The sequence below is a fragment of the Protopterus annectens genome, chromosome 9.part0 (genome assembly GCF_019279795.1).
Source record: "Protopterus annectens isolate FY-2018-M chromosome 9.part0, PAN1.0, whole genome shotgun sequence".
NCBI classification, from domain to species: Eukaryota; Metazoa; Chordata; order Ceratodontiformes; family Protopteridae; genus Protopterus; species Protopterus annectens.
In genome coordinates, this window is record NC_056743.1 from 676,705,165 (window position 1) to 676,727,334 (window position 22,170).

Genomic DNA, 22,170 nt, shown 5'->3' on the forward strand with positions numbered 1-22,170 from the left:
GAGGCAGAAGGTTGAGACCCAAAAGCCTTCAGGTACACCAACTACTCATCAGAAGGGGTGACACTGGGCCAGCTGCACCTCTGTTTAAGGATCTCCAGAATGTCTATGAAGGAGACATCATCAGAGGATGACTTGGGGGACCCTTCAGACTAGTCGAGGTCAGTGTCAGATGTCAAAGACTCATCCTGGGAGTCGACATGCTTCCTCTTACAAGTCCTCTTCCGTGTGGGCTCCTCAGGACATTCCGGGGAGGTCTCGGAAGAGTGGGAGCCGCCAGCCAGTGGCTCCTGAGGTTGGGGGTCTCGGCTGTCAGTGGAGGGAGTAGAAGCAGAGACAGAAGTAGGTGCTGTAGGGGGAAAGAGTGCCAGTACCTCTGGTAGGAGCTGACGATCGGGACAGCACACTCCTCATCATCTCAAATGCCGACCTCTCCAGCTCCAAGGACCTCTCCGACTCAGAGGAGACTGAGGATGCCATTGGAGCCAGAGCCAAAGGCCCCGAGATGGACGCAGGGTCCAAACTCACCCTAGCCGAAGCACCGAGAGGAAGACTCAGAACAGAAGAAGTTCAGTTCCAAGCATCCCTGTTGGGGCCAATTGGAGAGCTTAGGCCCCTGGACACTACGGATGGCACCGAAAGTGTCGGTGTAGAACTCTGCTCTGAAACAGCCGCAAGGGGAGCTGGAACCGAAGGTTCCACTGGTGGTACTGAGCACTCCAGCTCTGAAAGACCAGCATGGCTCGGAGGAGGAATGAACACAGAGGGTTGAACAGGCTCGAGTGGCTCCAGAGCTGACTGGGTCGGAGCCAACAACAATTTAGGCAAAGCAGACGACTTCAAAAGTCTCAGCACTACCCTCTCCACATCTTCTTCAGATAAACCCCTGGAAGACATGGATGACATAGTAGGAGATAGAGATCTCTGAGGTACAGGAGACTTCAATAACAAGGAGGCCGGCAGAGAGACCATAGACCGGCTCCGAGAAGCAGTCTCAATAGTCTCAGTGGTCAGATCTGAAATACTTGGAACCAACCCTGCAACAACAATGCTGCTCTCAGTCAGCTCCGAGGTCTGTGGAGCCGATGAGACAGTTTTTGAAACTTTAAGCGGTGGCTCTGAGACACCAGCCGGTGCCGGGGAGGGCCTCTTAGAAGATTTTGATTTTCCTTTGGTAGATTTAGAGGATGATGAGGAACTAGACAAATCTTCCTTGAAGGAAGGTTTAAGAAGACCTTTTAGGATTAGCTTGTTTTTCCTTTCCTGCAACACCCTAAGGCTAAATGCATGACAAAATAAACAGGTCTCCTGTAAATGGATGGCCCCTAAACAGTAAACACAGTTACCGTGGGCATCCATTATAGACATTTTTTTTTAGAGCACTTAATACATTTTTTAAAGCCGGATGGCTTATGATCTTTACTCTCTTTAGACATTCTATCAGTATAGTACACACACAGAGAAAGGAAGGAGGAGGACTAGGTCCTCTAATTTAAATGGGCCTAGCCCTGCAGGAAGGAAAAGACACCATGAGGACTAGGTCCTATAAGTTTAAAGGGCCTAGCCCGGGCAAGGAAGAGATAGGGTCTTCTAACTGAAACAGACCCAAAAGTTAGAGAAAGTAAAAAATTCACACTCAACAGGAACAGTAATGAGCGAAAATGCATAAATTCAAACTTATGTCAAGCACAAACAGAATGTAGTTCTGGTAACAATATCAGCAATCCAACGATGCTAACAACAAGCTAAATAATTAGTCTAAATAACAAGTGGAAAACCGCCAAAAACTCTGTCAAAACACACAGAATAATGGTGCGCAAAAGGCACCTACACTAATCCAATTTAGAAAAACCAATACACAGGATACCAATGAAGTAAGAAAAGGCCAAAGGCCAAAAATTGCACCAAATGGCGTAAGTAAAAGCTAACAACTACAGTAACAACTATGATTACTATAAGCAGCAACAGTTTTAACTATATTAAACTATTCTAAACTAAACAGCCCAGAAAATTTTAGTAAAAGTGGAAAAAAATGCAATCACTTAGCCAGAGCCAATGAAGCACAACAGAGCTCGTTGACATGGCAAACAAGATCTGGGGATTGTACTGGTGCACCATGGGATACCTACCTAGCCACGAGCCAACCAGAAGTCTTCCAGCTTGTAAATAGGCCGAGTCGGAGCAGAGGATCAGCTCCGATCCCATATGTAAAGAATGAAGGTGAGATAGGACTACAAAACATCTGATGTTTTCTTGGTGCTGCAGTTTTCCTGCTTTAAAGGTTGCTTTTGCACATTTATCAAAACCAAATGACATTCTTATATCATCTGAAATATTTTGACAACTTATAGTTCTGTTTTCAATTCCTCATCTGATGAGCTATACAGTTTTAACTCTTTGACAAAGACAAGATGAGAAGTCTTTACACTTTGTTGTTTTCTAGGAGCCAAATTAAAGCCATGGCCTAAGCTGTTAAGTAGACAGCTTAATGGGTTAAGGGCAAGACAGAATAGCAGCGGTGACAGACAGTCACTCTGGAATTTCCCCCTTTGAATTTTTATACCTGGAATAATAATTTGTCCTTTATCATGGCTTAATTGCAAAGTGGTCTGCCACAGTTTCATGGTCACTGTAATGTAATCAATCAGATCAGGGTGTATCTTATACATTTTAAGCACTCTTTTATCCAGGAATGTGGGATACTATCTAATGTTTTTTTTTTTTGTAGTCAATCCATGTCATACTTAGATTTTTCCCCATTTGACAGTTCTCCACTATGACTTTATTCAACAACAAATGATCCTTTGTTCCATATAATTTTCTTTTATTGCCCTTTTGTTCTATTGCCATAGTTGAGTTTTCTTCTAAAGGACTATAAACTCTGTTGGCATCAATTCCAGTGTATAATTTATACATCGTCAGAAGGCAAGTTATTAAGTCTAATTTTTAGGGTAGCTTGCATGTTCACTCAAGTAGGAGAATTGTTTTTTCTGTTGTTAGCCAGGTTGATGTCTGTTCAGGGTGCGCATATAAATAATTCTTACTTATGGCTAAATCTTCATGCAAGATGTTAAAACTTTTAACCAGAAATTAGGTACTGCATCTGGGACTGGCGTTTTCCAATTAGAGGCTTTTCTTAACTTTGTTTCAATCTAACTCATGTATACCTCACTCAATATACCCTGTATCTAACCTGTAAAGACACTGAGATTATACCCCAAGGCTATAATTTATAGGCTTGCTGATCGTGCTAAGCAAAAAAAGGTGGTGGCGGGGGCGTTTTTTTATTTACATCTCCACCATCTCCCAGCTCCCACCCCTGGCAACCAGCTGGATTCATCATAGTTTAAACTTCAGTTAAATACTCAAAAAAATTTACATCATCTGTATGCAGTCATATAAACCTACATGGTTTTACTCAATCCATTTACCACTACACAAAGGCTTAAAAAAAAAAATAAAAGAGAGTATCTTCTTAGACTGGATTACAAACAAGTTAATGCATGTCTCATAAAAAGTAGGAACTATGCCTGATGACCCCAGTGACTGCCTAACCTATATCTCTAGAGAAGATTGAAAATCAAACCAAAACCTCCTAACATTAGAATAAACTCAACCAAAACTTTTAATAGTGACTTATTTCAAATGATCTTTCAAAATGATCTCAAAACAATCATCAACTTTTTCTTCTTAATGAAAGTTTCATAACTTAACCTTCCTTTCAATTTTTTTTGGATAAACATGCCATAGAACCACCTCTGATTTTCTTCACTTTTGCCAACAGAAATCTTCTTACAAAGCTAATAAAGCAAGACAAAAGAACTACTACTGTGAACTTCAGAACATTTACCACATAAACAAAAACAATTCTGGTCTTCAATCACAAACTCCCTTTCACCTGGTAGCTAAAACTCCCTCCCATCCCTCCCAGCATGAACCAGGCTAGCCATCTAGCATACAAACCCTTTTTTTTTTTACTTTTTTTTTACATCCACCATCCCAATCACTATAAACACACCAACTCCTCTAATACCCTTACCCCCCAGATATAACTTCACTCTCCATAACTTCACTCTTCTTCATCCTGTCTACCTCCTTCAAGCTTATTCTTAAACTGAAACCCTAAGGCTGCTAAGCAGATTGCATACCCCTATATCTATACATTAATAGGAGACTCCAGAAGAGGGAACCATACCAGATATATGGAAAATATCTATCATCATCCCACTACACAAAGGTAACTCTAACTCTTACACTAACTTTAACTTTAGACCTCTCTTCTCTCCTCTCTCCACTAGAAGATCAAATGCATCCATCATCCAATCATACAATACCTTTCAGAACACATCACTGTCAAAACCTAAAAACTCCTAGGGGCTTTTTGAGCTACAAAACTGTTTTGATCTCCCCAACTTACCATTGTCAGAAGATACTGTACCAACCTATACCCTATACTTATACTTTCTCACCTTTTTTTTAATAATCTTACCTCCTTCTTACCTCCCTATCTGAACATCTAAACAAATGACCAAAGTCCCATAAACATAGCAGCAACTGACTGGTCTGTTCACTTGTAGAAAGGGATAGAAAGGGGAATCAGGAATCAGCTACCCACCTCTAATCCCCTCCTCTCTCCTTCAAACAAAAAAAAAAACTGTACTTCCAAACTGCTCTGCTCCTGCAGAACTCTGACTGACTCTCTTTCTTCTTCTACACTACTAGAATTTTTTACTATATACTTATTATTCCTTCTTCCTCTCTCTGGCTGTTGCTTCATCCCATTTCACATCCTGTACCTTTAAACTTTTTATTCTTTCTTTTATTTCTTCTATCCATTTAGCATCTTTATGTTCCACAGGATCTTCATAAATACTTTTCCAAAATGTATCTATTTCTTCTTTTTTGGTGGTCTTTCACCTTGTTTTTACCTTGTTTCCTAATTCTCTATAAAACTTTTTTGGGTCATCAATAGATTGCTTATTTTGTACTTTTCCAATATATTTATCTGTGTATCGTCTAAGTTTTTCTGCCTGTGCTGAGATGTTTAGTTTATTTGTGATAGTGCAGGATAGATCCTGACCTGTTCTAATACTGCACATTCCTTTTATCACATCTTTCTACATATTTTTGTTGATCCGTTCCCTGTTCTGTACTCTTCTGACAGTGACACTTCTTTTCTTAATTGCTTTATAGTTTTCTCTATTTGATACTTCCCATGATGGCATTCAATTTCTCTCCTTCCTTTACCTTACTGCCCTGTGTTCTTGTGGTAGAGTTTTATCAGTTATTAATTTAGCTGCACAATAACATATCCTGTTTACTTCTGTTATATTGCATGGATCTCTAGGGACTACTTACTAATTACTGTATTCATTTGTTTTGTCAAATTTCTGACTTTCTGGGTTTAATTGACCTTCTGTAGTCTTTCTTTCACTGATCTTAATATGGCTATATATTTCTGTTAAATCAAGCAACTCTTCTCTTTAGTTTGTTTTCTTCTAAACTGAGGGCAAAAGTCCTATAGCTTCTTCCTGTGGCAACCTTCTCTTCAATTTCATCCCATACCATCCATTGCCCTGTCACATGGAAACTCACTGGCCTATCACTCCACAGCATTACTTCAGAGTTTCCACAGTTTCCTGTTCCTTTCCTTGCTGTCTAGCTGCAAGTGAACATTTACACTGGTTTCCTGTGGAAGGCTCCAAAATATCTTCGTATGGCACCTGACCAATTGCTTCCCATTCCACTTGTTTCCCCTTAATTTGGATGTCCATTGCTCTATCCTGTTGTGGTGCTTTCTGAATTAGATTTTTCTACACTGAATCTTTCACTTCATAGGTACTCCATAACCTCAGTTTCTATTTCTTTAACATCTCCATTACTAAATCTCCTTTTCTACTTTTCCTCTTTGTCTTCTTATTTTTTGTATTGTAAAGTTTTTCATGTCTGGACTCCTTTACCAGTATTTCTCTTCAAATGTCTTTAGTACTACTCTTTTTATATTGATTAGTTTTGCTTTCTCCTTTGCACAAATACTACACCATATTAAATATTTTTCTTTCCCATGTTCATATTTGTTCAGATGTCTCCTGATCTTCCTGTTTCCCCTTACTTTGGGGACTCATTCCATCATGCTGTGATATAATCTGTGTTAGACCTTCTACACCAAATCCTTCACTTCACAGGCATTCCATAACTTCAACTTCTATTTTTTTTTTTAACTTATATTTTACTAATCTTCTTTTCTGCATCCCCTCTTTATATTTTTTATTGTGAAATTTCCATATCTGGATGCTTTTGCCTATATTTCTCTTTGAATGTCTGGGCTGCCTTTATATTGATTAATTTGGCTTCTGCCTTTGCATAAATATTGCACCAACTGAAATCAATCTCTCTTTCTTTCCCATGTCCGTATTTCTTTTTTTACACTTCAAAAATCCCTAGGTTTTGTTGTTTATACTTTCGCACTTCCTCAGATGCTTCTTTTTCCACACAGATCGAAGTTTCTTGGTCTATATACTGTTTTTCACAAATCTGTTGCATTAATTAACACCAGTTTTTTTATTTGAGGCTTCTGACAGTTTTTAATGTGGAAGTATTTTTCTTTCCTCTAATTTCTCTCAATCTTTTTGTATATCTTGCGTCTGGGAAGTCTGGGCTTTTTGCATAATATTTCAACAGCAGGAGAACTGCACGGATGGCAAGTGCAAAGCCTCAAAACACCAGAAGCTTTTCCTATGCAAGTATTTTTCTTTCCTCGGATTTCCTTAATATTTTTGAATATCTGTCATCTGGAAATTCTAGACTTCTTGCAAATAGTAACAATACATAATTTATTTCTTACCCTCAGTAGTCCACTCTATCGTCTTTATGGCTCTTTGGTCTATCAGTTTTTGTGGACTGCTACTTCTTTCTACAACGGGGGGGGGGGGCATCCTCCCCCCTGGGCCTGGCCTGGCCACCTTGTAGGAATGTTTCTGTATTTTGAGGATTCAACACTGTCATTTTTTCCAGTCCTGGCATCAAGTGCGCCTACCAGGATACCAGGATTGGGAACTTTTTGTATCCTGGTTCTTGTGCACCCAGTTATCTTTAATTTTAGACCTACTTCTGTCTGTGATACATAGACTGTATTTATATAGCATGTATCAGTGTTGTCTTGGTGAGATTTTGTGAAAAACAGGATCCACCTTGTGAAGGTACTCACCAAGACTTGAGCATGAATTTAATTTTAGCAATACTACTCTCCTTTGCTTGCTGACTTATCTCTCCATTCAGATCCCCAATTCACCTTTGGGGGGGGGGGTGCTGATGGTCAATGAGGTCCAGGAGAAAAAAAAAGTGGAATTTACAGACCGGACAGTTCACTGCCTGGTCAATGTCCCATATTCTGAAAGTTCAAATAAAATTGTCTGATCAAGTATTAGCCAGAAAACAGTGAAGGCTCTACTGTCAATGATCTTTAAAAGAAACGTAATAGCTGTGACTGTTAGATAGCTACAGGTGGATCAGTAATCTATAGGTTGGTGACCAAAAGCACCAGCTGAAGTCAAGACTGAAAATGGCTTAGGTAGCTGTTGTGTCAACTGTACCAAGAATAAATGGAGTTTGAAAAAATGACTAGCATTAATGCACACTTCATCCATACGAAAATAAATATGTGGGGGAAAATCACAAATGACAACAATGGCTACAGACAGTGGTACAGCTGAAGTCAGGTCTGAATATAGCTGTGGCAACTGTTCCAGGAGTAAATAGAATCTTTCCCTTACAGTCCAATGTTCACACACTGTTCCCATACTGACAAGAATAATGCATAGGAGGAAAATGAGGATAACAATGGCAAAACATAACTAGGCATATGACATGTGGACTTAAATCCAGACTGGACTAGCCACTACTCTGGGCAATTTCGTCTTGCTTAAATATTTTCTCCTTTGGCGTCCGCATGGCAGTTTGACTTAAGGAACCACCCTGACTGTGTTTTGTTTAAGTAAATAGGCTGCACTGCATTGTATGCATTATAAATGTTTATTAATTAAAAAAAAAAGTTATGTACTTATCATAACGTTCCATCTGTGTTGCCCATTTTCATTCCTCCTCAGTTATTGGGTTCACATCCAATCCACAGATCTGAATTGGCCAGTACTATAGTTCATGTTAACCTAAAAGCTCTCAATCTCCTCCTTACCCATAATACACCAACCCCTAACATACTTTAGATCTTGTTTACTAGATGACAAAGAAATATTAATACAATATCCCTGACAGAAGAAGCCATTATCTGGAGCTCTAGTTTAAGGCGCAGTGGTGCCCTTTGAACTCTCATTCTTCCAGAAGACTATTATGACAAGAATGGGGGTTGCTGGGCAGGGAGTTGAGGAAGAATAAAAATGGACAAGACAAATGGAATGTTATGGTAATTGCATAACTTTTTTATCTGATGCTTCCAATTTTCATTCATTCCACAACTATTGAGACAGAGTCCCCAGCTACCTGAAATTTCGGGTGGACTCTAAGAAGGATGCTCCTCAACACAGTTGACCCAAGTCCTGCATTTCCCCTTGAGACCAAATCTAATTTGTAATGAACAATAAAGGTATGAGTATTAGTCCAAGCTGCAGCTGCACATATATCATCCATGAAATGCCTAGACAAAAATATTGATGAAGTTGCCATGGATCTAGTTGAGTAGGCTCTTAATGTTTTTTGTAATGAGATACCCAATTTATCGTAGACAAAAGATACACAACTGGTAAACTATCTTGCCAAAGTTACTTTTGTAACTGATTTACCTATTTTGGATTCTGCAAAGAAAATAAACAGTTGATCTCATTTTCTGACTTCTTTTGTTCTATGTAAGTAGAAATGTAATTATCTAAGAACATCTTACAAATGTAACATGTACTCTCCTTTATTTTGAAATTTTGGAAAAAAGACAGGCAGGTTAATGGACTGGTTGATGTTGGAGTCTGACACCATTAGGAAGGTAAGAAGGGTTGGTGGTTTGTAATGTTACTCTATCTCTATGAAAAATCAAGTAGGGAGTTTTAAAAGACAATGCTTAAAGCTCAGAAATTCTTCCAGCTGAGGTAATAGCCACTAGACAGACTGTTTTCCAGGTCAGAAATTTAAGATGACACTTAGCTGCTGGTTCAAAGGGGGAATGAATTAAAGTCTGCAGTACTAAATTTAAGTCCCATGGTGGAGTAGGATCTTTATAAGGCTATCTAAGCAAAAGAGTGCCTCTCAAGAAGGCCATACAAAGCTTTGATGATGCAACGGAAGAATTCTCAAATCCTAAACAGAAAGTTAGAAATTGCTGCCAACTGAACCTTAATGGTCAAGGATCTAGGTCCTTCACTGAAAATCGTTAAAAATTCAAGGACACTTTCTACAGGGGCAGAAAACGGGTCAATATGTCTTTGATAAGCTCAAATACATTTCTTCCATTTACTTCTGTAACATTTTCTGGTAGAATCTTTATGTGAAGACAAAGAATAACACAGATAGAGGATGAGAGCATAATTTGTCTGCATATTAATGGAAGTGGAGAAACCATGCTGTCAGCTATAGGTTTGAGCTATTCCGGTGAAATATGTCTGTCGGGTGAGACAGGAGGTCTGGAGTCTGAGCTAGAATCCAAGATGGGTAAAACAGAAGAGGCCAAAGAAAGGGAAACCAAATCTGTTTTGGCCAGTAAGGTGTAATGAGGATTACTTTGCTCTTCAACCTAGCAGCTTTCTGCAGAAATTTGGGGATCAAAGGAGTCTGGAATAATCATAGAGAAGAGGCCAATCATGGAAAACAGCACCCCTCAGTGACTGCCCCCAGAGGGGGACCAGGTCAAAGAACCTACTGCACTTGTTGTTTAGGGGAGAAGCAAAAAAAAACTGCAGCAAGGCTGGCCCCATTGACAGAAAATCATTTATGTCACTCTTATGTTGAGAGACCACTTGTAAGGTAATAGAATGGACCTGCAAAATTTGTCTGCTATCATGCTGGACTTTCTTGGAATGTGCTTTGCTACTTGAAAGCAATTGGATGAGATCGCCCATTGCCACAGTCTGAGCACTTCTCGACACAAGGGGTGACACCTGGTTCCTCTTTGTTGATGTAGCGGACTACCAACATGTTATCTGTATAAATCGCAATTGTTTCTAAAGGGAAAGTGTTCTGAAAGGCCTGCAATGCTAAGAGCATTGCTCTCATCTCTAGGATATTGACATGCAAATTGGACTCTTCGGGAGACAAAGTGCTTTGGATCGTTTTTCCCAGGACGTGCCTCCCCCCCTAGGTGGGATGTGTCTGTGGTCGCTATGGCCTTGGGTTGAGGGAAAATGAAAGGACAGCCATGTAAAACCTGATCCGATCGAATCCACTACCAGAGATACCTGTTGCATGCTTGCGTGATCCTTATTTGGACTGACATTCATTAAGAAAGAACTGACCATTGTGTTGCTAGCATCCACTGAAGAATTCTAATATGAAATCTTGCCAGCTGACTAAAATTATGGCAGCTAACTTTGACCCCAAGGCTTGAAGAATCGACTTGGCTGAAATTTTTGTACTGTGAAGAATTTTCTTGACCAGAAATCTTATTATTTGTACTCTTACCAGATGAAGCAAAGCTGTTACAAATACTGTGTTGAAATCCTTTCCTATAAACTCCAGTTTTTGAGACGGTTCTAACTGGGATTTATTGTAGTTTATTGTGATTCCTAGAAAGGAACAAGTTTGGAGTACTTGATCTCTTGCTCTTATGAGCAGATGCCTGGTCAGGGCAGTGATGAGCCAGTCATCTAGACACAGAAACATCCAGAATCCCTGCAGTTTGAAGTGAGCAGCTACCACTGCCATGCATGTAGTGAACACCCTGGGGGCTGTGGTGAGCCCAAAGGGCAGGGCCCTAAACTAGAAATGACTGGCTCCCAGCTGGAAGTGTAAGTACTTTCTGGACTTTTTGTTCATTTTTATGTGATAGTACATGTCTTGAAGGTCTATCGAGCACATCCATTCATCCTTGCCTAAAGATGATAAAGTGGACTGAACCATGACCATCTGAAAAGTACAGTTTTGTACCTACCATAAATGTAGATGTTCGAGGATTCCCTTGCTGCAGTCCTGACTATTGGGTATAGTCCGCGTCCCAGTCGGCCCGAATATCAGAGTATAAGGCTGACGTCGGTCATGGCGCCTTAGACTGACGTCAGGGTACTAATGCGCATGACCGACGTCATTTCCTCAGTCTTTTCTTGCCCCAGATGTCAGAAGACCCAAAAAGACAAGTCCCAAAAACAACCTGCACCAAAAAACATGTACAATATATACAACAATATATACAAAAATATAAGCATGTAAACTCACCTACACAACCACCCCGAAACACAGAGGGAAGGAGGGGAATCCTCGAACATCTACATTTATGGTAGGTACAAAACTGTACTATGTTCTTCGTCTTCCCTTGCTGCAGTCCTGACTATTGGGTAGAATCCCAAAGCAGAGGTAAGGGAGGCTGGCAAATTATAAAGTAGCAGGAGCTGACAACATGCCTTGTAAAACAGCTGTGGCAAAACCAGCCCTAGTCTTAGAGTATATAGGCAGGTGATAATGCCTAGAGAAAGTATGCACTGAACTCCAAGTAGCTGCTTCCAGAATATCCTTAGTTGCCACCCCTTAGAAATGCTGTTGAAGTGGCAGTAGCCCTAGTGGAATGAGGCCTAATCCCAGCTGGAACCTCTTTGCCATGATGGGAATAACAAAATGCAATGCAAAAGCCAATCCACCTAGAAATAGTTTGTTTTGACACAGGCTTGCCCTGTGAACTCAAAGCAAAAGAAACAAGTAACTGCTGAGACTGCCTAAAATTCTTAGTCCTGCTCAAATAATAACGCAATTGCCTGTGTACATCTAAAGTGTGCAAAATCTTTTCCCCTTTATTTTGAGGATCTGCAAAAAAACGTAGGCAAATGAATAGTTTGGTTTAAAGCCACACTAGAAACCACCTTAGGCATAAAGGAAGGATTAGTACGTAATGAAACCCTGTCCTTATGGAAAATCAAAAAGGGCTCTACTGCCATAAGGGCCTGCAACTCAGACACCCTTCTTGCAGAAGTAATAGCCAACAGAAAAGCAGTCTTCCATGACAAATATTTCAATTCAGCAGTAGCTGCAGGCTCAAAAGGTTGTAGAGTAAGTTTTCCAACACAAAATTGAGATCCCAAGCAGGAGTAGGAGCTCTACGTGGGGTCTTATATTCTTTGCCCCTCTAAGAAACTGCTTGAACAAAGGATGCGAAAACAAAGGTGGGTCACAATCATAGTGAGCTGAAATTGCTGCAGCATGAATCTTTATGGAAGAGAAGGACAAACCTTTGTCCAATAATTCAGTAAGATATTGAAGAGCCACACTCAAATTAGGCTCTGAAATCTCCAAATTCTTTGCTGTACTCCAAAATAAAAATCTCTTCCATTTTTCTGCGTACACTCTCCTAGTACTAGGCCTTCTAGCTTCCATAATCACATTTAAAACTTGTTGAGGAAGCTGAGACCTGCTGTGCTTCAACACAGAATATGCCAAGCTGTGAGATGAAGAGATTGAAGCTTGACATTGAGCAGATGACCGTCCTTCTGAGATAACAGATGAGGAATCAGAGGTAAAGGCCATGGAGGCTTCTTTACAAGACTCCTTAGAAGTGGGTACCAGTGTTGCGGAGGCCAATCTGGAGCTATCAAAATCATCCTTGGCCTGTCTTGTCTGACCTTTAATAATACCTTTGGAAGAAGAGGCAGAGGTGGAAAGGCATAGACATGAAGGTTTTTCCAACTGAAAGACACAGCATCCACTTTCCAAGCTGTGTGATGAAACCCCTTTGTGCAATACTTTGGCAGCTGGTGGTTTAGTGGAGAAGCGAACAGATCTATGTCTGGAGTTCCCCATGACACTGTCAATTTCTGAAATACATGAAGATCCAGTTTCCACTCGTGGGGATCCATGATTTGTCTGCTTAATACATCTGCTAGGGAGTTCTGTGCTCCTGGCAGAAACCTTGCCTGAAGAGTTAGTTGCAGGCTTAACGCAGTCTCCCATAAAATCATTGCTTGCCTGCATAGAGGATAAGAATGTGCTCCCCCTTGCTTGTTGATGTACCACATGACAGTTGTGTTGTCTGTTAGAATCAACACCTGCCCTGGAAGAAGTAACTCCTTGAAAGCCATCAATGCAAACTGGACTGCTAACATCTCCTTCATGTTGATATGTAGATGCTGTAGTCCGGCAGGCCACTTGTCTTGTATCCACTTTCCATTTAGATGAGCTCCCCAAGCAGTGTCCGAGGCATCTGTCGCTAAAATCTGACTCGCCTCTGGCCGGGTCACAGAGAGTCCCTTGTTTAGGTGACATTCCTGAGCCCACCACAAGAATTCCTTTTGAAGGCAAGGTATTATGTGAATGACAGTGTCGAAATCTTGGCAGTGCTGTGTCCATCCATTGTTCAGATACCATTGCAGCTTCCTCATATGCAGTTTGGCATTGGGAAGCACCAGAATACAAGATGCCATGAACCCTAATGCTTGAAGGACTGTCCTTGCAGTCAGCACGGACTGATGAGATAGTTGATGGAAGTAAAGTGACAGACTCTTTTGTTTGTCCGGGGTTAAAAGGCCATCTGGGCTGCTGTATTCAGTCTCACACCCAGAAAGCACATGTCTTGAGAGGGTACTAGACTGGACTTTATTTCGTTCACAGAATACCCTAGGCATCTTAGCACTGCTATGACATATTCCAGATGCTGTAGAAAGTCTTCCTTTTCTTGAGCCAGAATCAGGCAGTCGTCCAAGTAAGGATAGATTTGAATGCCTTGAAGCCTGAAGTAAGCTATCACTGGAGCCAGAACCTTTGTGAATACTCTGGGCAGTAGATAAGCCAAAGGGCAATGCAGAGAACTGATAATGAAAATCTCCAGTTCGAAACCGCAGATACTTTCTGCAACTTAGCCTTATAGGCACATGAAGGTAAGCTTCCTTGAGATCCAAAGTTACCATCCAGTGATCCTTGCCCAGCAGAGGTAACAGTTGCTGTAACGTCAACATCTTGAACTTGGGAATGTCCAGATAAGTGTTGAGGATAGATAAATCCAAAATTGGTCTCCACGTGTTCCCCTTCTTTGGTACTAGGAACAGGCGAGAATAAAATCGAAGCCCCTTTCTGATACAGGGACTGGCTGAATGGCCCCTATCTGGAGTAACTGAGAAACTTGCTTGTGAGCCTCTTTTCTTTGTGGAGGAGGAACATCTGGCATGCCTTTGAAAGGGGCATTGTATGGAAATAAAATCTGTAACCGTGATGAATGATATCCAGCACCCATCTGTCTGGAGTGATTAAATCCCAATTTTCTTTGAAAAGAGACAATCTTCCTCCCAAAGGAGCTGCCAGCGAGAATCCACTGGCAGCTGAAAAGGCAGGTCATTGGTTCTGCAAGGACTGACCCCTGCCCTCACCAGAAGTCTGAGCAGGTGAACTGTCTGATCTAGGCCTAAACGCACCTTGAGCCCTGCCCCTACCACGTCTAGACCTACCCCTAGACTGGGAACCATAAGCAGGATATGTCCACCCCTTAGCAGGCCAATTTCTACTAAACTTAGGAGGCTGCACCTGCAAAAAATCTTTAACAGTCTGCATAGACTTAGCTTTGTCCTCCATTTTCTTTAAAACTGCTTCCACAGGCGGTCCAAACAACACATCAGACTGTAAAGGAGCATCCAAAATCCTGGTCTTAACATGCTCAGCTAAATTCTGATCCTTCAACCAGGCATGTCTGCGAAGAACAGAACTAGTAGCAGCCACCCTCGAGGAGGCCTGAACAGCATCAAAACCACACTGCAAAGAATGCTTACCCACTTGTTCAGACACATGAACCAAATCCAGCAATTCTTTACACTCAATACCTTCCGCCAAAGCATCCACCTTAGATTTCAATTGTGAAAGGAGATAATTCTGATATTTCAGCATATGAAACTGACAATTCAACGCCCTCATGGCTAGAGTGGAAGAAGTATATACTTTCTTACCCCACCTATCCAAAGCCCTTGCCTCTTTATCAGAGGGTACAGGATTTTTAACCACAGAAGCTTTAACACCTTTAGGCCCCTGAGAAACAGTTTCTGGGTCCGCCCTAGGACTCTTAAACAAATACTTATGAGCGCACCCTATAATACCTATCAGGCTTAACAGGAGCAGTAGGCAAGGAATCAGGGTTCAGAGAAGACTCTGCAAAAGCACCCTCCACCACATTCAACACAGTAGGAATAGCTAAGGGCCTATGCTGGGGTAATAACAAGAATTCCCTAAGCCTTTTCCTGGAATCAGAGTAATCCTGGCCTTCCCATTTAAAGTGCTCCCTCATGGAGTGAAGAGTCTCTGAAAATGAAAAATCCTCAGGAGGAGAAGCTGTAGGAGTGGAATCATCCACATCAGAATCAGAATAAGTAGGAAACTCTTGCAAGTCTTCCACAGAAGTCTCTGAAGCCTGTGAACACTGTTCAAAACTATCAAACTCCTGTTCCACCCTAGGCCTCTTATCAGGCGGGGCATAGAACCTCTAATCAGAGTAATCAAATCTTCTGCCATTTTAAGCATATGTTTCTTAGGCACAGAGCCCGAAATGCTAGGAGAAGCCCCCACAGAAGCTGAACTTGGCCTACCTCTAAAAGAAGCTTTGGCAACAGAAGGAGAGGCCCTAACTACCTTGGGAAGAGAGGGAAGAACAGTTACCTGAGAAGCCCCTCAGCCTGGCCTACCTCCTGAGAGGGCACATCCTGTAACAGTAAAGTATCTGCCTGAGACTCCATAGAGACTCCTGGCAAAACCTCTGGCTCCCCTGAGCCTACTAAAGAACCGACGTCCGGGACTGCGGTTCCTCACCCCTAGGCTTCACTGTTTTGTCCTTGCGCTTCTTGGATGAAGCGGCGGAGCATCCGGCGGCATATTATGCTTCCCAAACACTAACTTAGCACAATCAAGCCTCCTCTTAATAGTGCGCTTGTTAAATCTAGCACAAGAGCGGCAACCAACAACGTCGTGCTCAGGCCCTAAACAAGGTATACACAATGTATGATAATCCCTATGCGGTATCTGCTTCCCACAAGAAATACAGTTATTCACTTTTTCTGACATCCGGTTAAATACTGAGGCAAGAAAACCAAAATGTTGTTACTTAGCCAACTCTGTTTCGGTCTGAAACTCCGGTTTGAGAAAATCTCAGAACGCCAACCTGCACTCGCAAAATTGCTTCTGCATCGGACCATGCGGCAAAAAGACTGAAATGGCGCGGTCATGCGCCATGACCCTCTGATATTCGGGCCGACTGGGACGCGGACTATACCCAATAGTCAGGACTGCAGCAAGGGAAGACGAAGAACATCTGTGTGTCAGACTGATTTGTTGATGTTGTTGATATCCAAAATTGGTCTCCAGTCCCCTGTTTTCCTTGGCACTAAAAAGAATCTAGAGTAAGTTCAGAATTCTATCAGGTCTGGTGGGACCTCTTGGATGACTCTTTTTTTCTAGCAGCTGTTGTATTTCTAGTACTGTTGCTTTCCTCTGATTGGGTGAAACATTGGGAAATTTTCTTGAGGATGGCGGTGGTTGGGAATAGGGAATTATACAACCTCTGGAAGTGATCCTCTGCACCCAGGTATCTTTTGTAATATCTAGTCAGGGTCTTTCGTGCAGGGATAAGCGACCTCCAATTGCTTCCAGAGGGGGACAATCGGACCTCCTTTCAAGGGCTTTAATAGTGTCGGTCAGAGAAAGAATCTCTAGACCTTTGGTTTTGCGGGCCACCTCTGCCACAGAGGTGGCATCTCCCATTTGAGACCCCCCCTCTGCCTCTGGGGGAATGTCTCCATATGTATCTTTAAAAGGAGTCTGGGATTTTCTGAACCACATTTTTCATCCTCCTCGTTGGTTCCTAGAAAAGGTCCTTTTTTGGGGGTTGAAAAACGTACTCCCACAGTAGAGAGTATTTCCATCTTTTTCATACCTGGAGAGTGTGTCCTTCACTTTGGGGACGAATAAAGAAGACATGTACGAAAGAAGACTTGAAGGGCTCTGCAGTCACACAAGTGCAACCAGGCATGCCTCTTAACAGAGATACCTGAACCTGCTGCCTTTGAGATATTCTCAGCTGTGTGAGAGATAAGCCTCATAGACAAGTTAGAAATGGACTGTAGGGTAGCCAACTGTGAGGCCACAGAAGCCTAAGTCTCAGCATTAGTGGTCCCTGAAAGAGTTTGACAGTCAGTAGAACTTTGTTCCACAAGTTCCTTCTTAGTGTCAGCTGCTACGACTTCAGCATTCACAGGTAACTCCCTTACTCCAAAATTCCCTTCCTGCTGGTGGTGGCAGAATTCGATCCAGTCACTTAGGGATAGGTTTAACTGAGTCAGGTTACTTCTATACCCTCTTTGATATCAAATCAATGACCTTGTCAGTGAATGGAGTTATCCAGGAGGTAGACAGGCCAGATCCAAATGCCTCTAGGAATACAGATTCCTCAGGAGAAGAATTTTGGGAGGATCAACTACCTCTTTGTTTCAGGATTTCCAGGATGTCTCCAAATGAGAAATCATCAGGTGGAGATCTTGGGGATCCTTCTCCTTCATTGAAATCAGTATCGCCTGTGACAGATCCCTGTGGGGAATCCAAGTGCCTCCTTTTGCGCTTTCTCTTCTGAGGAACTTTTTCGGTAGGATGTTCCAGAGAAGTATGAGAAGAGACTGTGATACCCTGCTGGGTAAACCTGAAGTGCTTGGAATGTCTGTCCCTGCCGAGTTGAAAGGTGAGGCTCAAGGTGCAAAGACACACGAGATCCTGATGGAAGATCTGGGGCGGGGGCTGAAGCAGAAAAAACTCTTTCCACCACATGAAAAGCAGAATGCCCCAGGGAAGAAGAAGCTATTGGAGCTGAGAGCACATGCTTCCACCCTGTTGACTTCCTCTGCCCCAAAGTACTCTAAACGAGGTGGAAGTCAGAGATGAGCTGTCCAATGCCGAGGCTCCGAGGGGCAGAGACGGCTCTGAAAACTTTGGAGTCAACTCCACCACCCCAGATCCAGCAGGGATGTTACAGTTTTGACACTCATCCAGATCCGACCTTGCTGGAGCCAAAGCACTCAGAGAAGACCTTGGAGCTGAGGATAACAGTATCCTCGGATATGACACAGACAGCTTCAGGTGACTTGGATCCAGAGACTCAGAAATGAAGGGTCAGATTGGAGAAGGAGTAGACAGTGGAGGAGTATGAACTGAAACTTTCTGACCCAAAGAGATAGGAGCTGGAAGAACACCCATCTGAATTTGTGCCAAGAGGAATCTTCTCATCATCCTATCCACATCGGCTTCAGTAAGCCTCCTGCAAGAACAAGAGGAGATTTTGAGTGCCGTTTCTCCATGAAAGGGTATGGTAACCCGAATGGTACCAGGTCAATGGTAGGAGAGTATCGGGGTCCGAGAAAGAGGTATCTGACCCAAGGTGGTCAGACCTGACAAAGCTTTCTGAGAAGTCGGCTTTGAAACAGAAGTCTTCAGATCTGTCTTCGGCTTCTTTCATGGAGGTTCCGTTGAAGGAGTAGAAGAATCAGACAGTCTTGGGGACCATTCTGAAGTCTCCTTAAGTTTAGATTTGGGGCATGAGCCCCATAAATTGCTTCAGAAAAGGTAGTAGGCAACAATCCCTTCAGAATAAGTTTGTTCCTGCAATCAGCAACTACACGAAAATTAAGTTTTTTACAGAGCAATCCACGTGTAAGTGCTCTGGGCCCAAACAGTACACGTACAGATCATTGTGCATCTAAAACAGATTTGGGTAATCATGTATGTCTACTCCTAAGACCCTTTCCTCACTTGTACTTACCAAATATGTAATTATTTATTTAGGATTTTTGCCTCCTAGATATACTTTTGCTGTTGAGCCTTAGATCATTCCTTCAATACGGCCACATCAACACCTTTCTAATAGTTTCTACACCTTCTTGCATATCAACAATATTGCATGATGCTTCTTAAAAAAATTATTGTCATGTCATAGCTCAGCATTTTATAATGTATGGCTGCTGAATCTCCCATTGCTTCAGGCCTGCTCCAATGTCAGTTTAATGAGACATTATCCCCCCTGGCTAATGTCTCATTAGAACACTTCACCTAACTTAAGCAACTCTGCTAAGCCAACCAATCATACTACTGTACCCACTTAGGACTGTTAATCTACTACTCATCCCATCTCACCAGGAATTATGGAAAACTACCCCAGCAATGTCGTGCTTTCCATATGCAACTAAAACCAGGAGAAGACATATGGTAAAATCAATTTGTTATCCTTCTCAACTAAAACCAGGCGAAGACAATATAGTAAATCAATTTGTTATCCTTCTCAACTATAGCGAGGATCATCTGCTCTCCCAGAGCCTTATTCTACATCTCTTTGCTTTTACTTCTGATAGTAAATCTATCACAGGAATCCTAAACTTAGGAATATCTTCTAAAATTTAATATTACATTGTACAGAACGACTGTATCGTATCTGTTAGTTAATATGTATGTCAAAGTCTCTTCTATGGAAATTCTATGTCAAAAGACTGTCCTTAAAACTATGTTTTGTAAAAAATTGTTCTCTTGGAGGTTTTCTCTCCGGGCCTCCACTGAAAATGGACTTGTAATCCAGTTGGACTCTCCCGGTCAACAAGTGTAAAATAAAATAAAATAAACAGTTTAAAACTATTCTGACTAATTCAAACATCAATTGAGGAATCTGTATAATTGACCAGTACAAAGTACTACATAGTAGTAAAGCATCAGTTTTAAAAACTGTATGGGGACAGACTGGTGTTAGCCATTTAAGTGTAAATTACTTCCAGTGCTTCATTTACCCTTTAAAACCTTGCAGCTTATTCTCCTTTTGCAAGTTATAAGGGCAGATAAGAGGCAACATTGCTGAAAGCATTAAGCACAATTTAAGTCAGTTGTATGTCACAACTCACAAGAGTCTTAGGTACATCTGTAGAACTACATCTTATATGACTTGTGTTATTCAATTCCTGTCACTATACTTTATGCATCATAATACATACTGTCTTTCTAGTCTAGTAAGATGCCTCTAATAATTTGAAGTAGCTAAAACATCTGATATAACCTTAAAATCATGGAAAATGTATGCAACCAGTATCAGGTTAGTATCATATTTATAGCTCAATGTGAACATGAAAGAGTAAACAAGGGTGCATATATTCACACCTGACTTAGTACAACTTACACATACAAAAGAAAGATGCAGTGACTGCCCGAGTCTTCTTACCTTGATTGCTGGATCAGGAATAAGTTTATAGAAGTCATCTACAGGAGAGCTGACATCCACAGAAACAGCCCAAGACTCTTTTGGCAGCTCCTCTGGTGCTACTACCTTTGGTGCTGACACTGGTGCTGGAACTGGCACAACACTAGAAGTAGAAGTCTATGGAAGAAAACAGATTCAGTTTTCTATCAATGTCAGAGTACAAAAAAACCCAAACATTTCATGGCTTCCATATTTTAACAAAAATTGTTAGATGCCACCTTTCTTGAGTCGACAACAGCAACATATGAAAACAGAAACAATACTTGGCAAGCAACCATGGGACCATAAGATGCCAAGGCATACGGACCTCTAAGCAGATACCCTTAAAAAATATGTCCTTAACTAATCACTGCTGTATTATTCCTTACAATACAAGAAATACTCATAAAAATAACCTGTCAAGGATAACTATATGTGCAGCCAGTATACCAAAGCCTTGGGCCTTCCATGAGTCACATATTAGACGTATGTGCTACATCCTAGGCATAAAGCATATAAGTGATGTACTAGCACCAAATCCTCAAAACTTCCTTGCTAGCAGTACAAACAATATTTTGAATTGGGTCAAAGTTTGTACATCATATACAGTTCTTGGCGCCTATGGCAGATAAGTATCCCATTGAGGACTTGTCCTTTTTCCTTTTTGCTTGCTTTATTGTAAGTAAATGTCATCCATTAAGAGGAAATGTGAGTGTGGGAGGCAGATTTCCCATAAGGATAGATAGAAGTAAATTTTTTTGTTTAGGTGTGGATCATGACCATAAGCAGTGTGATATTTGCCAGGCATTTGCTCCTAATACCCTGTGCAGATGTATTTATTCCCTTCCAGTCTATTTAGAGAACCGGTGATTAAAATTACTTGCTCAAGGGACCTTGGCTTCTGAATTCAGCTGCCCAAATATCCAGCAGCATTAAAAAAAGAAGTGGAAAAAAGTATGACTGGAGACTTCTACTGTCCAGCCTCAGTCAGATGAAGAGACCAAAGAACACCCAGTTCTGAAGCCTGCCACCTCTTTTGCAACTCTGTTGGAGACTGACACATGGCATGCTATTTACACATCCTCTGATGCTTAGCTGATGTCTGTTGAGGAAGATAAGGAGGAGGAACAGCTGCTGGTAATATCTGAAGGGCACAGGGGGATACCACAGAGTCTAGTAAAGGAGGAAACACCAGGTTCCCTCATAGAGGTAGACAGGGTTCAGAACATCCTAGGTTTGTCAGGCAGATGTTCCTGTAAAAAAGAAACAAAAGACAAAGCATGCATCTGCTGTTGCAAAAGACCCAAAAAGGAGTGGCAAGATTTCACCCAAAGCCCTTATGTCAGTTGTGTTTAATTCTTCCGCTCTCTCTAAAAGACCCAGGGCGTCTGTTTCATCTGATGATGAGAACTTGGATCTGGGGAGGAATCTCCTCCCAGATTCACTCACCTCTTTCTTTGCGGTCTGATAAGAATACTCTTTACCCTGACTGCCCAGTGGAAGAACTTTGTTTTGGAGATAACATTATTAAAATGATGGAGCAAAGTTCTCAGATGTCTGACGTCTAAAAGAGTATGATCTCTTACAGATGGATTCTCCTAGATCTTCTGCAGTGCCTCTCGTTTTGGAAGCTCTCTGACACTTGTCTGCTTCTCAAGCCTGAGTCTTAGCTCCCTGCTCCTAAAAAAAACAAAAAAACAAACAAAAAAAAAAACAAAAGAAAAAACAAAAAAAAAAAACAAAAAAAAACAGATTCCATGAGGTTCCTGAGGCTCAGAAGTTTTTGTTTAAGAATTCCTCCTCAG

At 41.5% G+C, this 22,170-nt stretch overlaps 1 protein-coding gene across 1 annotated transcript in view; it reads right to left on the minus strand.

The window, feature by feature from the left end:
- SKIV2L (Ski2 like RNA helicase) overlaps positions 1-22,170 on the minus strand; it is a 624,419-nt gene that overhangs the window by 399,861 nt on the left and 202,388 nt on the right. The window contains exon 9 of the mRNA XM_044083274.1: positions 20,348-20,503. Coding sequence (XP_043939209.1) covers positions 20,348-20,503 — 156 coding nt within the window. The remainder of the gene's footprint in view (positions 1-20,347; positions 20,504-22,170) is intronic.